Source organism: Mercenaria mercenaria, chromosome 5 (assembly GCF_021730395.1).
Source record: "Mercenaria mercenaria strain notata chromosome 5, MADL_Memer_1, whole genome shotgun sequence".
In the NCBI taxonomy this organism is placed as follows: domain Eukaryota; kingdom Metazoa; phylum Mollusca; class Bivalvia; order Venerida; family Veneridae; genus Mercenaria; species Mercenaria mercenaria.
The window spans coordinates 79,757,517-79,772,334 of record NC_069365.1 but is presented as its reverse complement, the minus strand read 5'-3'; the positions used below and the strand labels follow the sequence as shown (position 1 = coordinate 79,772,334).

Below are 14,818 nucleotides of genomic sequence, written 5' to 3'. Positions count from 1 at the left end.
TTGAATTTGTGTTCGTTGTGTGTTTAATATTTTGACATATTTCAAAGCTACGAAGTACAATCTGTTTATAAACTGGTTTGTTTTTTATTTGTACCTACAGCGCGTGCATGAATCTTGGAAATGCCAGACATAAACCGATTTCTGGCGTAAATTTTAGGGTTCGCACAGGCCTTGGAAAGTGCTTGAAAACGAGCTGCATCTTGAATAGTGCTTGAAATATCGAATCGAATGGTAGAAAGGTAAATTTACTGATTCCTGTCGTGAATTACTGACAATTGATTTCAAAATGGCAAGTGTCGTTTCAAACTGAGTTGGCTAAAGGATTAAAGATGGTGCAGAAAGGAAAAAGACGTCCACAAAGCGCATTGCCGAGTTTGTAATAAAAAAAATGAAAAAGTGCAATGGGCGAAAGTTATGAATAATATTTATGGTTTAAATAGTTTGATAAATGTGTTTCAAAGTAACAACACCAAAGAAAAACTGTAACAGTCTCAAAAATTGGAGCGTGGTACAGGTCCTTGAAAATGCCAATTTGTCCTTGGAAAGTCCTTAAATTCAGTTCCCAGATTTCTGTATGAACCCTGGAGATTTTTCTGCTATGTTATAAATACAGCTGAATTGCCCCGACCCATCAGTACTCTCAGTGCTTTGATTTTACTATATTATTACAGAAACAGAGTTGCTTCCCTATGTTGCAGTTTTGCTATTTGTACTTCTCACTGCATTATCTGTTTCAGTTTCTCGCAGAATGCCTTAAGAATAATAGATATGAATTAAAATGACAATGGTGATAAACATATCATCTGATTATATCGTGATATTTATTATAGAGAGAACAATTTTCGCCACATAATTTTATACCATATTTTCTGGGTTATTAATAAAACCCGGCCCGGTCCGGTCTAAACCACGGAAATAGCCGATTCCGATTGTACGGAAACCACCGGAAACTTACGGACGGAAGGCTAATACAATTACGAATGGTGATACCGTCATCTTAATCAAGACAAATTTATGTGTATTTTATTTCATTATTACAAAAGTAGAAGAAAAGTATTTAATATTGGTGATACGTATGTTTGATGAAGTATTGCACTTGACATAAGCAAAGACCTAAAATAACAAGATATTTGAATCACACTCAATCAAAGAAGTAATATTTACGTTCGGCAGTCGATGTGTCATTTTGTGTACCGGACAGACATGAGATAGCAGTTTGCAGGATACTTTCAACAGAACTTGACAGGCTAGTTAAAGGCTGATCACTACCAAATAGAATGTAAGCCTCCGCTGGTCTAGTCACAAGTAGTCCAATACAAATAGTACTGATCTTTTTTCCTTTCCTAGTGCATTTTCTCGGCAGCAACGTGCTTACTTTTACTCTACCGCGTTTCAGTATGTATCACTTTACATTCTATTGAAATCGGCATGTTCCTATCGCATGCTAGGTAAAATGGCGGCGTAAGAATTTAATGACCAGTAAAGAGAAATTGAAAGAAGCGAAAAGTATTAAATTCAGCGGGTTGTATTTAACGAACTGTAGTTTTCTTATATAAAAGTTAACATCCCCTTTTCTTTTTGTTTTTCTAAAGTAGCGATCTAGTTCTTTATGGGAATATAAGTCTCTGAAAATCTGATATGCTAGAAAATGTCGAAAAAAACCGTTATGAAGTAAGTAGATTTTATATGAAATAAAGAACAGCTGGATTTAGTGGTGTTCAGCCTATAAGGGGCAATACATGGTATTTTCTGAAACTCCTCGAAAATGATTGGAAATGCAATTAATCTATTTTTTATGATGTAAAACGGTAACAAATGACTGAAAACTGTTAAATTTCTTGTGTTTCTGGAATTTAGATCGAATTTTCGACCAGGTGGTTCTATTTTGGTTCGTTTTAGAACCTAGTAGATGTCTTTTCTCGCATTTTTGCACTTCAGTTGTCTGTATATTATTGAAATTAGCATGTTTCTGAATGAAAATGACAAACATCGTAACGATTAAATGAATTTTAAATGAAAACTCCACGAATAAGGTAAAAAAAAATGAATTACTGCTTGACAGGGCTAAATTTCGCGTAATTTTGAGGATGGGGGTGGCCTGTAATGAATTGTCATTTTTCTAATTTTCTCAATATTATACTTCGATCGCATCTGTGTCCATTCCATCCGTCGTGACAACCAGATAAGCAGCTTCCATTCACCTTACTGCAGGCAGCGTATCCACCATTGCAGTGTTCGCTACATTTACTCGAACAGTTTATGCCATAAAAACTTGGCCTACAGCCTGTTTAAAGCGAAGCAAGCACAATAATTACCTAAACAAAGAATGATTGTCTTTATATGAATTTCTTACAGTGATAATGTAAAAGCCTGAATCGTTCAAAAAGAGAACTTTACACTGATGCTATATCAAACACTAACCGTTTCAGGATTATAACGTCATGAAAGTAATTCGATTGAAAATCTGTGTTCCACTTTTATATTAGTCAAAACTGCAATTTACAAAGGGAACAAGATATTGACAACTGGTCTACATGTATCAGGTATAACAAAATTAAATAGGCATTAACTGACCACGAGCACAAAGTTTATCCAAGTACCCTGGTTTACAGCCATTTGGACAAGACCCATAAACCTTCTCACATACTTCATCGTTCTTGCAATTTCCGCTGCAGTTTGTTTGGCAGTAAATGCCAAATGTACCGTCTTCACATTCTATTAAAGTTATTTTATACATTATACGATACACTATACACTGAAGAAATAATATGTTTTGAAAATAAAATGTAATTATTTATGATACATGTACAACCAATTTCAATCAAGCAGAATACCTTTTATTTGTAATGCTAGCAGATGACGAGGTTGCACTACCACATTCCAAAAATAATAGCAATAGCCTTCAGACTTAAAATGTAAAATATATTTGATTTTAATATTGCTAGAACGAGCCGTTCAAGTCAGCGAAATAAGCCTTGTTCACATTTAGACTGTGAGCTGAAATAGTCGGATAAGCGTTAGGATATCACAGACATAAAATAAAAAAAAATGAAAAAGGAGAGCATTCACTAATTTTAAAATGGCTTATTAGTTCTAAAATGTTTAATGCAGGGAAATACGTTTTTATGTTACCTTGATCACAAGTGTCCCCCTTCCATCCTGCCTTACACCCTTGCTGACAATGTCCGTTTTCGTGACTGCACCTACCGTTTCCATACTTACAATATTTACTACATTGTCTGGAACAGTTTTTACCATACAGACCACTTTTGCAGCCTGTTGCAAATGAAAATAAAATCTATTCGTAGGAGGATAACGTTCAAAAATTTATTATTTGTCATTCTCTTTAATTCATTAACATGTGAGACGTAGAAAGCATATATAAAAGAGGCCTTTTTATCGTTTACAAATTATTTCAAGTCTTCAAAAGTTACATTTTGGGAAAATTTCGGCAAACAGCAAGAAACTTTCTATTTCTCTCTTTTACATCTAAATAAGTTTATATGGTTGTCTGTTGACTAGGAGCGTATATTTTTACATGCATAATAATGATATAAATGTTATTTACGTCGATCACACTTCATTCCTATCCATCCGTCAAAGCAGCCGTTGGTACATCTTCCATCTTCACGTTCACAGGTACCGCCCACACAATGCCGATCGCATGTACTTCCGCAACTTTCTCCATAAAATCCACTGGTACAAACTTTCAAAATAAAATATGTACTTGTAACAAGACGAACATGTAATATTGATACTATTGAGTGTTCGCCAACAATGATTATCAATTTTGTTTACCAAAGAGGTTTTCCAAGGTGGGTTCACACTACAAGATTTACTTATAAAAATATCTACGTACTCTAAAGGAAGGCCCATTTATTAATGATGCTTAATAATTGAAACATAAACGTCAGCAGACATTGAGTGAGGAAAACCTTGGTCAGATAACCGCAAAACATTAAAATCAGGATTATCCAGGCGACAAAGGCTTTTAACTATAGCTCAAGTAGCTGGTATTCCAAAATATGTCCTCTTTTAAGTTTTGTGCAAAAGTTGAAATAGAATTGATTACTACAAGAAATGTGTGACTACAATGTAATACATATATATGACATGTTTCGTTTTAAAAAGCAACAACAACGAACAAAATAGGTAATATTGTGAAACTTCTACAGATTGTACAATGAAATAGCGTATTACTAAATTAATTTATATTTACTTTAATCAAAATAAAGCAACTATGGTAGCTCATTGTCATGACATTTAGACAATTGTCGACAAACAAATAAGCTTTATTGGCTCTGCATTGTTAAACAGTCATACAACATACTTTGGTGAAGGATATATGAATTAAAACAAGTATTACATTAGCAGAACAGCTTCACTCAGTTAAATAAAAACATTATAATAATATGTACAATTTTAATCATAAAGGAAAGCCTTGAAAATGCTAAAGAATTGCATGATTTACTTTAATTCCTAAGTAATATTAATTTATTGATGAGTTTTAATAAATGAAATCTGGTCTATTTTTTCTAATTTATGTAAAACCTTAATTGTTACTACTGAGACAAGGTTAAAAAGTAAAAATGACGAAAAGATCTTATAAATTGTGGTTATTAAACTCGAACTAATTTTGGCATAAAACATAGAACATAAAATGTGAAATCATTAAGTATGAAATCATAAACTTCATGGTTACACACTTAACAACTTCACAATATTTTAAAATTTTATAAAAAGTGACAATTGAGTATGCAATGATGAACTACACGACTTCGCACTTAACACCTTTTTTTTAACTTCATCGACAAGTATGAAGTAATAAACTTCACGATTTCGTACTTCATGACTTCACCTTTTTTGTAATTTCATAAAATGTAAAATCGTAATGTATGAAATAATGAACTTCACAATTTCACTCTTCACGACTTCATGATTTTTTAAATTTTTTATAAAACGCTAACTAGTGAGGTATGCAATCCAGAAATTTACGATTTTATTCTTCACTGATTCACCATTTCGAAAACTTTAAAATGTGAAATCGGGAATTATGATATGATAAACTGTACGATTTCAAATTTCAAGATTTTTTAAAAAATATATAAAACTTGCAATCGGCAAGTATGAAGGCATAAACTGAAAGATTTCATACTTTTTGACCACCATTTATAAAATCTTAAAGTATAAATCCGGGGCGTATGAAATGATTAACTGTATGATATCACACTTCACGACTTCTCAAATTTTCAAATTGTCACGAAAGACCGGTTGTGCCTTAATAAAAACTGTGAACTGCACACATTGTGAAATGTGAAACTATTTCGTACTTGGGTTTTATGAGGTTTTATACAATGATTCGTCAAGTTATGAAGTGTGGAATTGTAAAGTTAATAACTTCATACTTCACGATTTCACATTTTAAGCTGTGATGTGTATATTGTTAATTCAAATATTCGAAGAAAATCGAATTATCTAGCTGACACATGTCTTAAAGAAAAGAAAATTTTTAAAAAATATAGAAATCTTCCACCGATATATAGCATATTTCAAGAATATACTTTTGACACACTTGCGTCTCGTTCAATAGTTTATAGCTGTTTTGTTTAGGGGACGTTCCTCCAAAAATCAAAATAGTTAAAAGCTATATCAAAGGCAGCTTTATAATATCAAAATCATTTGTAATAGAATGAGTAAAACTACAGCTAAATTTCTTCTGTTTTCGTACATACTAACGCTATAGAGAACTGCCTTTTATACGTTATATACTGCAGACTGTGCTGCTTACAACTCAGTAAACTTTTTAATTACAAATAAATGTACTTTCCGAATCTCGAAAAAATGACACAAAGCTGGATACGCGTCCCCTATAATTTCCATTGGTTCCCTTGGATAGTTTAGAATTAGGTAAATCGGCAAATCTTTTTAAACTATATTCTAGTTGTTGACATTTTAGCTGGTAGAGCATAATATTTCAAATGAAAAGGTCGTAGGCAGACATTTGTTCTGGTGATAATTGACAGAAGACAATACTGCTGCTATTCAATGGTCACAAATCTCTTTTCTTGTTTAGTAATGGATAAGTTGTAAGTTAATTGTTGAGACACATCGCTAACAATATAAGCCCAGTATCACATTATAGAACAGCGTCAGTTAGCCTCTAACCAGTACATAGTACAAGTACTGATTTTGTTTCATGGAAAAGTGTATTATTGGTTGTGATATATTCGTTGAACGTTTTATTTGCACACACGTTAATTTATCGTTGAAAAGGGGGTACATGGCAATTTTGTTCAATGTAGTATTCTACTTACTGTATTATGTAATATTCCTTATACAGCGCCGAATTATTTACATCTCTTTCTTTATATATATTATTGATAGGGAAGTTTCAGTTACCTGTTCTTGTACTGCAATTTGGTAGAGCGTAACCTTCCTGACATCCGGACGGACATAGTCCTGTGATAAGATCACACGGCTCAGAATTGGCGCAGTGTCCACAAATATTTTCACAAAATGATCCCCAATGTGTAGTTTCGCAAACTGTACAAAATAGAATATTCAATGAAATGAATAATGAATATGGACCTGGAAAAATAGATTAACATGCAAATTCACAATACGTTAAATTGTCATCAGATTATTCATCAAATACTGTCTTTATGTCATCTTAAATATACTTATATGTACTTTTAACTTATAACGTTTAACACTAAATATGTCACATATATCATAAAAATAGGATTTTAAGAAAAGGAGCAAAATTTTTCTTTATTTGGACATTCCTGTTCTATCTTGATTTCATTAAAATGATGTTAATTTGCATGTCTTAACAAAATATCTAACCTGATACGTTTTTTTTTCTTTGCTTCAGTAAAACTGAAAGAAGTTTTATAACAAAGGGGTGATGCATTTGTAAAAATGTTATAAATGCTCAAGGTTTTCAAATATAATTTGATGATACTAATCAAATCAACACCAATTCGAATTTAACACTAATTTTATAGTTTATTAATAGCAACTTTTTTCAAGAATGTCTGAAAGTCGTTACATTAAATGAATAATTCATACCTGCAAACTTCATACACATTGCTTAGTCAATAAAACATTATTGAATTGTATAGAAACAAAACTAAGTAATAAAGAACACAAACATTTAATGCAGAAAAAATAAAAACAGGCAATATATAGTTCATTTGGTTGTAATTTTTTCAGCTTATGTATCCCAAAATTTTCCACTATATACGTGATTAATGTTCACCGTTATATCATTTATTAGCATAAATGATATTCTTTATCATGTAAAGCATTATTTGAAGAATAGTAAGAAAGCCTAACGTTTCCAATATCAATTATTTTACTTGTAATACGTTTGCAGATGTATTGATTAGTATGGTTGAAGTATTGCATATTACATAACATCTTTGAAAGCATACTTTCTATAAAAAAATATATATATCAAAAGATTGTCCTAACAAGGTACTAACAAAGTTACACCTTTAATAATGAGTACACCGACGTTGGTAACACATTGTAAAAGTTGCACATAAGTAAACTAAGAGTGAGTCATTCCGCAGCGCTATATATGTCATTGAAACTTTTTGTGCAAGTATAAAATACAGAAAAGTTGAATAGTCAGGATAAAAACAGCAGCTGACTTCCGAGATTTTTTATAACAATTCTAATTATCAATGCCAGCGTTTTTAGTCTTCTTCATATCATTGATCAACTGCCTATACTATGATACTCTGAGATACGACTTTTCTATAAAGGTTGCATGTACGTATACATGTTTTTAAGTTAAAACTTGTGTTTAAACTGACTGTGATTTGTCAACTGCATAAAGATACTTTGTGTTTCATATATACGTACGTTTATCACATTTGGGACCTATCCACCTGCCTTTACAACCAGACGAGCATTTTCCAGCTATCTTATCCCAGACATTTGCATCTTTGCAATGACATTCTTTTGTGCAGTCATATCCACATATGTCTTCCAGACAGTCTACACAAAACAAACACTACAGAAAGCTAACGGTGAAGCAAGAAATTACACAAATGTAAAATGATAGGTTTACTTATTTTCATAGGTTATTATCTTGTTCCATACCCTTGTCAACAAAACGAATCCTCAACGTTGTCTTTCTGAAAGACTTAAGTTTTTGACACGCTCTTATTTGGACTGCTTTCAAAACTTTGATTTAATTTATTTAGATCAAAGAAATCATGCCTACAAACCTGGACATGTTTCAATAATAATATGGCGCAGTTTTAACAATTCGATCAAATACCCAGTTTTACTTCAGCCACTCACTAGGTTTCTCCTTTGAAATCTCCTCATAGGATTCATTACAAGAAATTTTATCTTTTACCTAAATATTTTTGTGATAGACCTTAGAATCTGTTGTGAACTGAATAGTTACAGAAGAATCACAGGAAGCTGTATTACAGCAAACGCAGCCAGCGCAATATAGTGCAAAGAAGGCCGGCAACTAACACACAGTGAAAATATAAAGAAGACGGAGTAATTCAAATACAAGTTAATAAAATACATTTCATTTCATGACAGCTGTATAAAATGGGGGAAACGAGGAAGCTGCTGGGGAAGAGGGTCATAGGACAGTCAAAATCTTTTGTTATGGGCGCTGGGGTGGTACGGGTATGCCAACTTGCACTTACCATACAACAGTTGAAAGATAAACGACTACGATTTAAAGGAGATATTCGCATTCCAACTATGCACCCCCATACAGTAGGTATGTATTGATTTGAACAAAGCAGGAATTTACACACATCTCATACACAAAGTGAAACAAATAAACAAGAACAAAACAAACACATAGCAACTGGTGACACACTGGAGGATATATATTGAAAAATTATCTTTACACTTACCTCCAAACACATTAACCTCACAAACTTCCAGACGTCCTGGTCCTGTTCTTGTTAGATGGATGATTTTGGCTTCAGTATTCAATGTTATGGTTGCTAACACATATGGATTTACATTTACATCATAAACGGGTTTCTTGGATGCATGTGTATCGTTCGATAACTCTACTTGATAATCTGCAGAATTAGCTGTAAGACGTTCAACAACATATAGTTATGTTATAAACGATCTATAGACCAAACAAAAGCTTTCCCAAAGACATTATTGTCATGGAATGTGAAGTTGTTTTCGTATCTTTGTCTAAAATCCCATTATCCAACAGGGCTACTTTGTCACCAGGTAAAAATCGCCATTGGCATCGCATTGAGAATACATTAAACGTTTTTGAACAATTCACCGACAAAACTGTCCCAGGAACATTTAAATGATCTCTTAACAGTAAAATCCTTATTGCTTCATATATATTGATATCAATTCGTAATTTTACACTATTAATTATATAAATAGAGAATTTAAAAAATGAAAAGATAGGAACGCCTGGGCGCAAGTAAGACATAATGAACTCTGTTCAATTTCTTGTATCAAATGAACTATGTTCAATTGGTGTACCATATGAGCTAAAATACTATAGTAAAATACCAGTAGTCTCAGTTCAATACCTACGATTAATTATTATGTGATGTTCTTTTTATTGGGTGAACTTTTTGAAACGACTGACTTACCACTACTTATAGGCGATATACGAATATACTGAATGATCGCTTTTTGGCCAAGATCAACTTCCCACCACGGATCAATTCCGTGATCTGTAAAGCTGCAGTGCCTCCAATCTCGACTGCTGTCAATGCCATCTACAGAGTTGTCTGATATGCATTCATCAGGTCTGCGGCAGTCCTCCTGCGTTGAAATTTGTGAGGTATAGCGTCCGAAAGCTAAATTTCTTCCTAAAAGAAAGCGTACGAAAATAATAAATAAGCATATCTGTACATTTTTTTACTATTTCTGATTTTTTTATATAATTTATGCCATCTGTAAATATCGTCACTAATTACGAAATAAATCGCACATTTGTAGGTAGATTCAATTCGATTTGGGCTACGTTTAAAGTGTGCGGATGTCAAGGAAATATACACAAGATATCTATAAGTACATTAAACACACACAAACATGCATTGCATTACTCAATTGGCGATAGGTATTATACATAGTTAATCTCATATATAAATCGATCAAGTGCTACTGTGACATCTGTTCCACTGTCCATTAAGGGGAGACAGTTTGCATAACAACATAATTATACACTCCCCTAAGAACCTAAAATAGCAATCGGAAGAGTATTGTATAGAGCGGGGGAGGGTATTACCGAACACTTAAGCTTAAAACCGTACTGTTCGGTAATATATCCTTACTTTATAGTTTAGGCGACTGTTTCTTGCTAAATAAAGATCGGTGATAATTTTAGTGTAATAACTTCCTAAGTAACGTAACTAATAAAGAAGATAAGACACTGTTATATCGGATACACTACTACTTGCATTACCGAACAAAGCTTCTAAATCCGATTACATGTGCTTCCTTTTCCGAACACCCTTGTATTTTCAATTTACATCAATTATGTCTTCCAAGGCAATATATTAATTTATAATACATAATTTTAAGCACACAGTATAATACTTTTATGCTTCAAGGGAAGGAAACTGACAACTGTTTTAGCCAAAATCTATCCCTGAATGAAGTAAATCACAAAAAAATCTTGAAAGTATATAATGTTTACCTTTCAGGTTATCAGATTCACATGCAATGACAATTAAATTACCTACCAATCAAAGTCTTTGCAACAGGCAACAGTGTTGGATAAATATTAAGAATGAACATGGACTTGGTGTTATACAATATGGTTATTATAAGAGTAGCTCGATCTGGGATGATGTATTCGGCTCGAGTGGATTTTTGCCAGGTCGGATCTCACGACGCGCCGACCTTGCAAAATCCACTCGAGCCGAATACAAAATCCCAGATCTAGCTACTGTTATAATGACCCTTTTATTATATACCTCTACCTTTTTGTTTGTTGTTTGTTTTTTTGAACGAAATCTTCAATGTTTATCGATATTAAAATGGAACTAAGTGAAGTTTTTATGTGTGCTATTTATAGAACTGTGTCAGGTCATGCATACTAATGAAAGTAGTCCGGCATCATACAATACAAAAGGTACAATACGAAATTTAAAAGGTACAATACGGATTTTTTCTGCCTGTTCATATTTAATTGAGAAATACAAGCTGATTTTTTTACAGAATTTATATAGGTAAGAGTGATATAAATTTTGTCATAATGCTAAATCTTTATTACTTTCAAGGAACATGTTCTGACCAATTCATGACTCTTCATCAGCTGTGTAGGTCCAAAGTACAATTAATAATTGGTTACAAATTGTAAAAAATTATTTTATGTATCATTCGAGGTTATATGACATATTGCTTATGCAGATTTACACTCTCCAAAATGATTTTTAAGAAGGAATGATACATGTATATCTTTCATTTGTCATGTCAATATGAGATAAGGTCGTCAAAGCATTATCGAAAGTAATTCAATATTTGAATAGTCTTGCTCTTAGTATTTAGAAAAGGTATTCTAGAGCTCTAGAAAGAGGAAGTGGTCAAATGATGCGACTACTGTCAATGCATCATGCTGTTTAAATAGGTGGTCGACAAAACATGCACAGCATGCATTACTGTATGCTTTTTTCCGAACACCTCCACAACTCGGACAAATTGAATCCAAATCGTTTCAAGAGTTGTTTCATATGAATTGTACATGTCTATAAGTTACAAATTTCATATTTTCAAGTTATATATTGATTGGATATCATGCCGACATCCTTACAAGTTTGGTCACCTACGTTTTGAGATTTCGTAAAAATCACATGGTACTAATGCCACCAATACGATCTGGTGAATTACAACTTAATTATATATGCTATTACCGTGTTCTTTCTAGGACAGATCTGTCGAGAAACAGTGATGCAAATTAATGTTGTTTCTATTTTAAGGTGGTTCTGCACGTTTGATAAACCGTAAGTAATGGCGTAAAGTCATTTATCCGGAAAACGTAGAATAAATCCTGGATTCGGCGTACGGAAATGAAAATCATTTTATCAACTAGAGATGCTTTCGAGAAAAGCGCATGTCTCCCATAACTGCCCCTATGAAAAATGTTAGTTTCTCTAGATGTTTTAGACGAGTGGATCCAATTAGATGGTCTGGATGAGTTTGGTGAAAATCGGATGAGAAATGTTCGTCTTAGAGTGCGGACAAGCTTTGTGACACACACACACAGACCCACAAACACATACACACACACAGACTGGAGTAAATCAATATGTCTCCCACACCACTGTGTCGTGGGAGACATAATTAATCGAAACCTGTGAGTTATTTTTTTTACAATGGTACTGTTGCTATATTTCTAAAGTCAAAATACGATATTAAAACATTTGACACTTAAAAAATCAAAATAATGTCTTACAATTAGTGTGAAATGTCTGGTTCACTTTAATCATGATCAAATATCTCAAAAATAAGCACACGGACCTATACATTTTATTTCACCATATTAAAGGCCATGTGTTTTTTACAACTGTGACAAGTTTCATCAAAATCTACATTGTAGAAAAATTTCTATTTGCGAAAATGTTATGAAAATTATGATTTTCCCATAGACTTACATTATGAAATATTGCGGAAGGTCCAAATTTTTCAAACCAGTCTAGCAAAAAGTCAAGCACACAAACCTATCGTTTTTATTTGCTGAATTTACTAGGTATGTTTTGAAGTTTTGAAAAATCAGAGTTTAATAAAATTCTACATTGTAGAAAAAAGTTCGATCCAAACGTGCAGAACTACCTTAACCATTGTAGACCAATTCTACATTAATATGTTTGGCTCCTGGTCGAGCTTAAAGGTAATGGACCCGTAAGAAAAAAAATCGTAATGCCCGTAGAATGCGTAATCGAACGAAAATCACCGACTGTCTTTACGGATTCACTACCTTACAGAATACATCAACATTGCCTAAAGAAAAAGAAACACGAACATAGATTGATTATGGACTACCAATAATAATGTCGGTATACCTCCATTTATCTTTACATCACACAGGACCAACTGTGTCCAAATATCTACTAGCTCAATCCTTACATGATTTCCAACAACAGAGTTGTTACATAATACTGTAAACGTCTCACTATTGGGGGCATCACTGCTATGTTGGTAACATTTCTGGCGGTGAGATGGCATATACGAATTGTCATTCTTATGATAGATTGAAACATACTCTACGTAAATTTTAAAGCTTTTGAAGTATCCTGGAAAGAAAGAACATTAATTATTTCTTCTTTACCCTAGAAAGTCGTTGTCGTAATTAACTATGTTTTATTAGATATGAGTATTATACCGATTAATGACTGTTAAACAGAAAATTACTGCTGTGGGAAACTCATATTTCCGATATCGTATGAACAAATGTGGCATGGGTTGATATCCGATGTTCTTCACTCCTATCTAAAAAGCTGTGATTTATTTATAAGGCTTAATTTTATAATATGATCACTCTGTCAGAGATCGATCAAATGGCATAGCCAAACTACAGTACTGTTCCGTATGAGCATGCCAAAAATACTCGGATATGATATAACTCATCCAATCGTATTGTGGTACTAAACTTTGCAGATGTCAAAAAAATCGATTTTACATAAACTCGTATTTATGTGATAAAAAAAGCGTATTTGATATTTGCTTTTACTTACGCAGTTTGTCAGGCAGTGTAACTATCTGGATTTCGCTAATCGTTTCATTTGTAGGTAACCATACCCTCCAAAATGGTTTAATATTCGTTTTGGAAGTGCTCTGAACATCAGCTGTATAGCTACAGGTTGTCGGATCATTATCATGTGCAAGTATTGAAAACTTTTCTTGCCCACGTTGTAAATCATCAGACTGCCTCGAAAATTCTCCCTCTGCTATATCTCCTATATAAATAATAAAAAACTTATTTACTCTAAAAAACAAATTTTACAACACAAACAGCACACACAAACAAATATAGCCTACTAAAAGGACATTTTTACCAAAAAGGCTGAAGGTTGAATATGACAAAAATATTATTTCTTATTTCCCTATTAAACAAAAAATACTGACACTGCTTGTTATTATGCAACACGTGCACTGTTTGTACGTCACCGTTATTACCTCATAGCGCCAACCATCATAACGGCGCAAGCCAATTTCTAATAGTGCTTTTGTATAATTCATAAGAAATATTATTCAAAACGAGGGCTACTGAATCGAAAAATATTCCTAAATATTCATGTAACCGGTGTCCAAAAATAAATCACATTCGATCGGAAGCAATAATTACAACTGTCTTTTGTGACAAATGTGTATAATATTACCAAAAAGAGTTATTTATTAGTGGTAAAATGAAACAATATTAAAAAGCGATTTGCAAAAGCGAAATGAATTATTTCTGTCATATATAGTTAACTTTAAAGATGCATTTAAGATAAAAAAATATCAGTTGTATGTGATTTCAACCGTTGAAAGATATTAAAGAGGAAAATGTACCAGTTTCATATAATTACATGAGTCCCAAGGAGTAGAAGCAATATAGCTACGGCATATTAGGGGTTCCTCTTCTCAAGTTATGATGTACTTATGGGATTCAGGTTAATAAAATTCGCCAGTCAACAAGCAAAACTGTATGCATCTTGCATCATATATCTTAAAATTGCTTACTCGCAACTTAAAAATGTCACATGTTTTAAAACTCAGCAAATTTTAGGTTAAGATAAATCATTGCTTTTTTATAAACGGATATGAAAAGGGTAGTTATGTTGACAGCGAATGTTCATACAATTAA

The 14,818-nt window shown here is 32.9% G+C and overlaps 1 protein-coding gene across 1 annotated transcript in view; it reads right to left on the bottom strand.

Annotated features, from left to right (window-relative positions):
* Positions 1–2,111: 2,111 nt before the first annotated feature.
* LOC128557383 (uncharacterized) overlaps positions 2,112–14,818 on the bottom strand; it is a 34,581-nt gene continuing 21,874 nt past the window's right edge. Inside the window, exons 3-12 of the mRNA XM_053544713.1 lie at positions 13,707–13,928; positions 13,035–13,265; positions 9,618–9,839; positions 8,898–9,083; positions 7,873–8,007; positions 6,400–6,543; positions 3,569–3,706; positions 3,133–3,276; positions 2,575–2,715; positions 2,112–2,284 (exon numbers count right to left, since the gene is read on the bottom strand). Of these exons, the coding sequence (XP_053400688.1) occupies positions 2,112–2,284; positions 2,575–2,715; positions 3,133–3,276; positions 3,569–3,706; positions 6,400–6,543; positions 7,873–8,007; positions 8,898–9,083; positions 9,618–9,839; positions 13,035–13,265; positions 13,707–13,928 (1,736 nt within the window). The remainder of the gene's footprint in view (positions 2,285–2,574; positions 2,716–3,132; positions 3,277–3,568; positions 3,707–6,399; positions 6,544–7,872; positions 8,008–8,897; positions 9,084–9,617; positions 9,840–13,034; positions 13,266–13,706; positions 13,929–14,818) is intronic.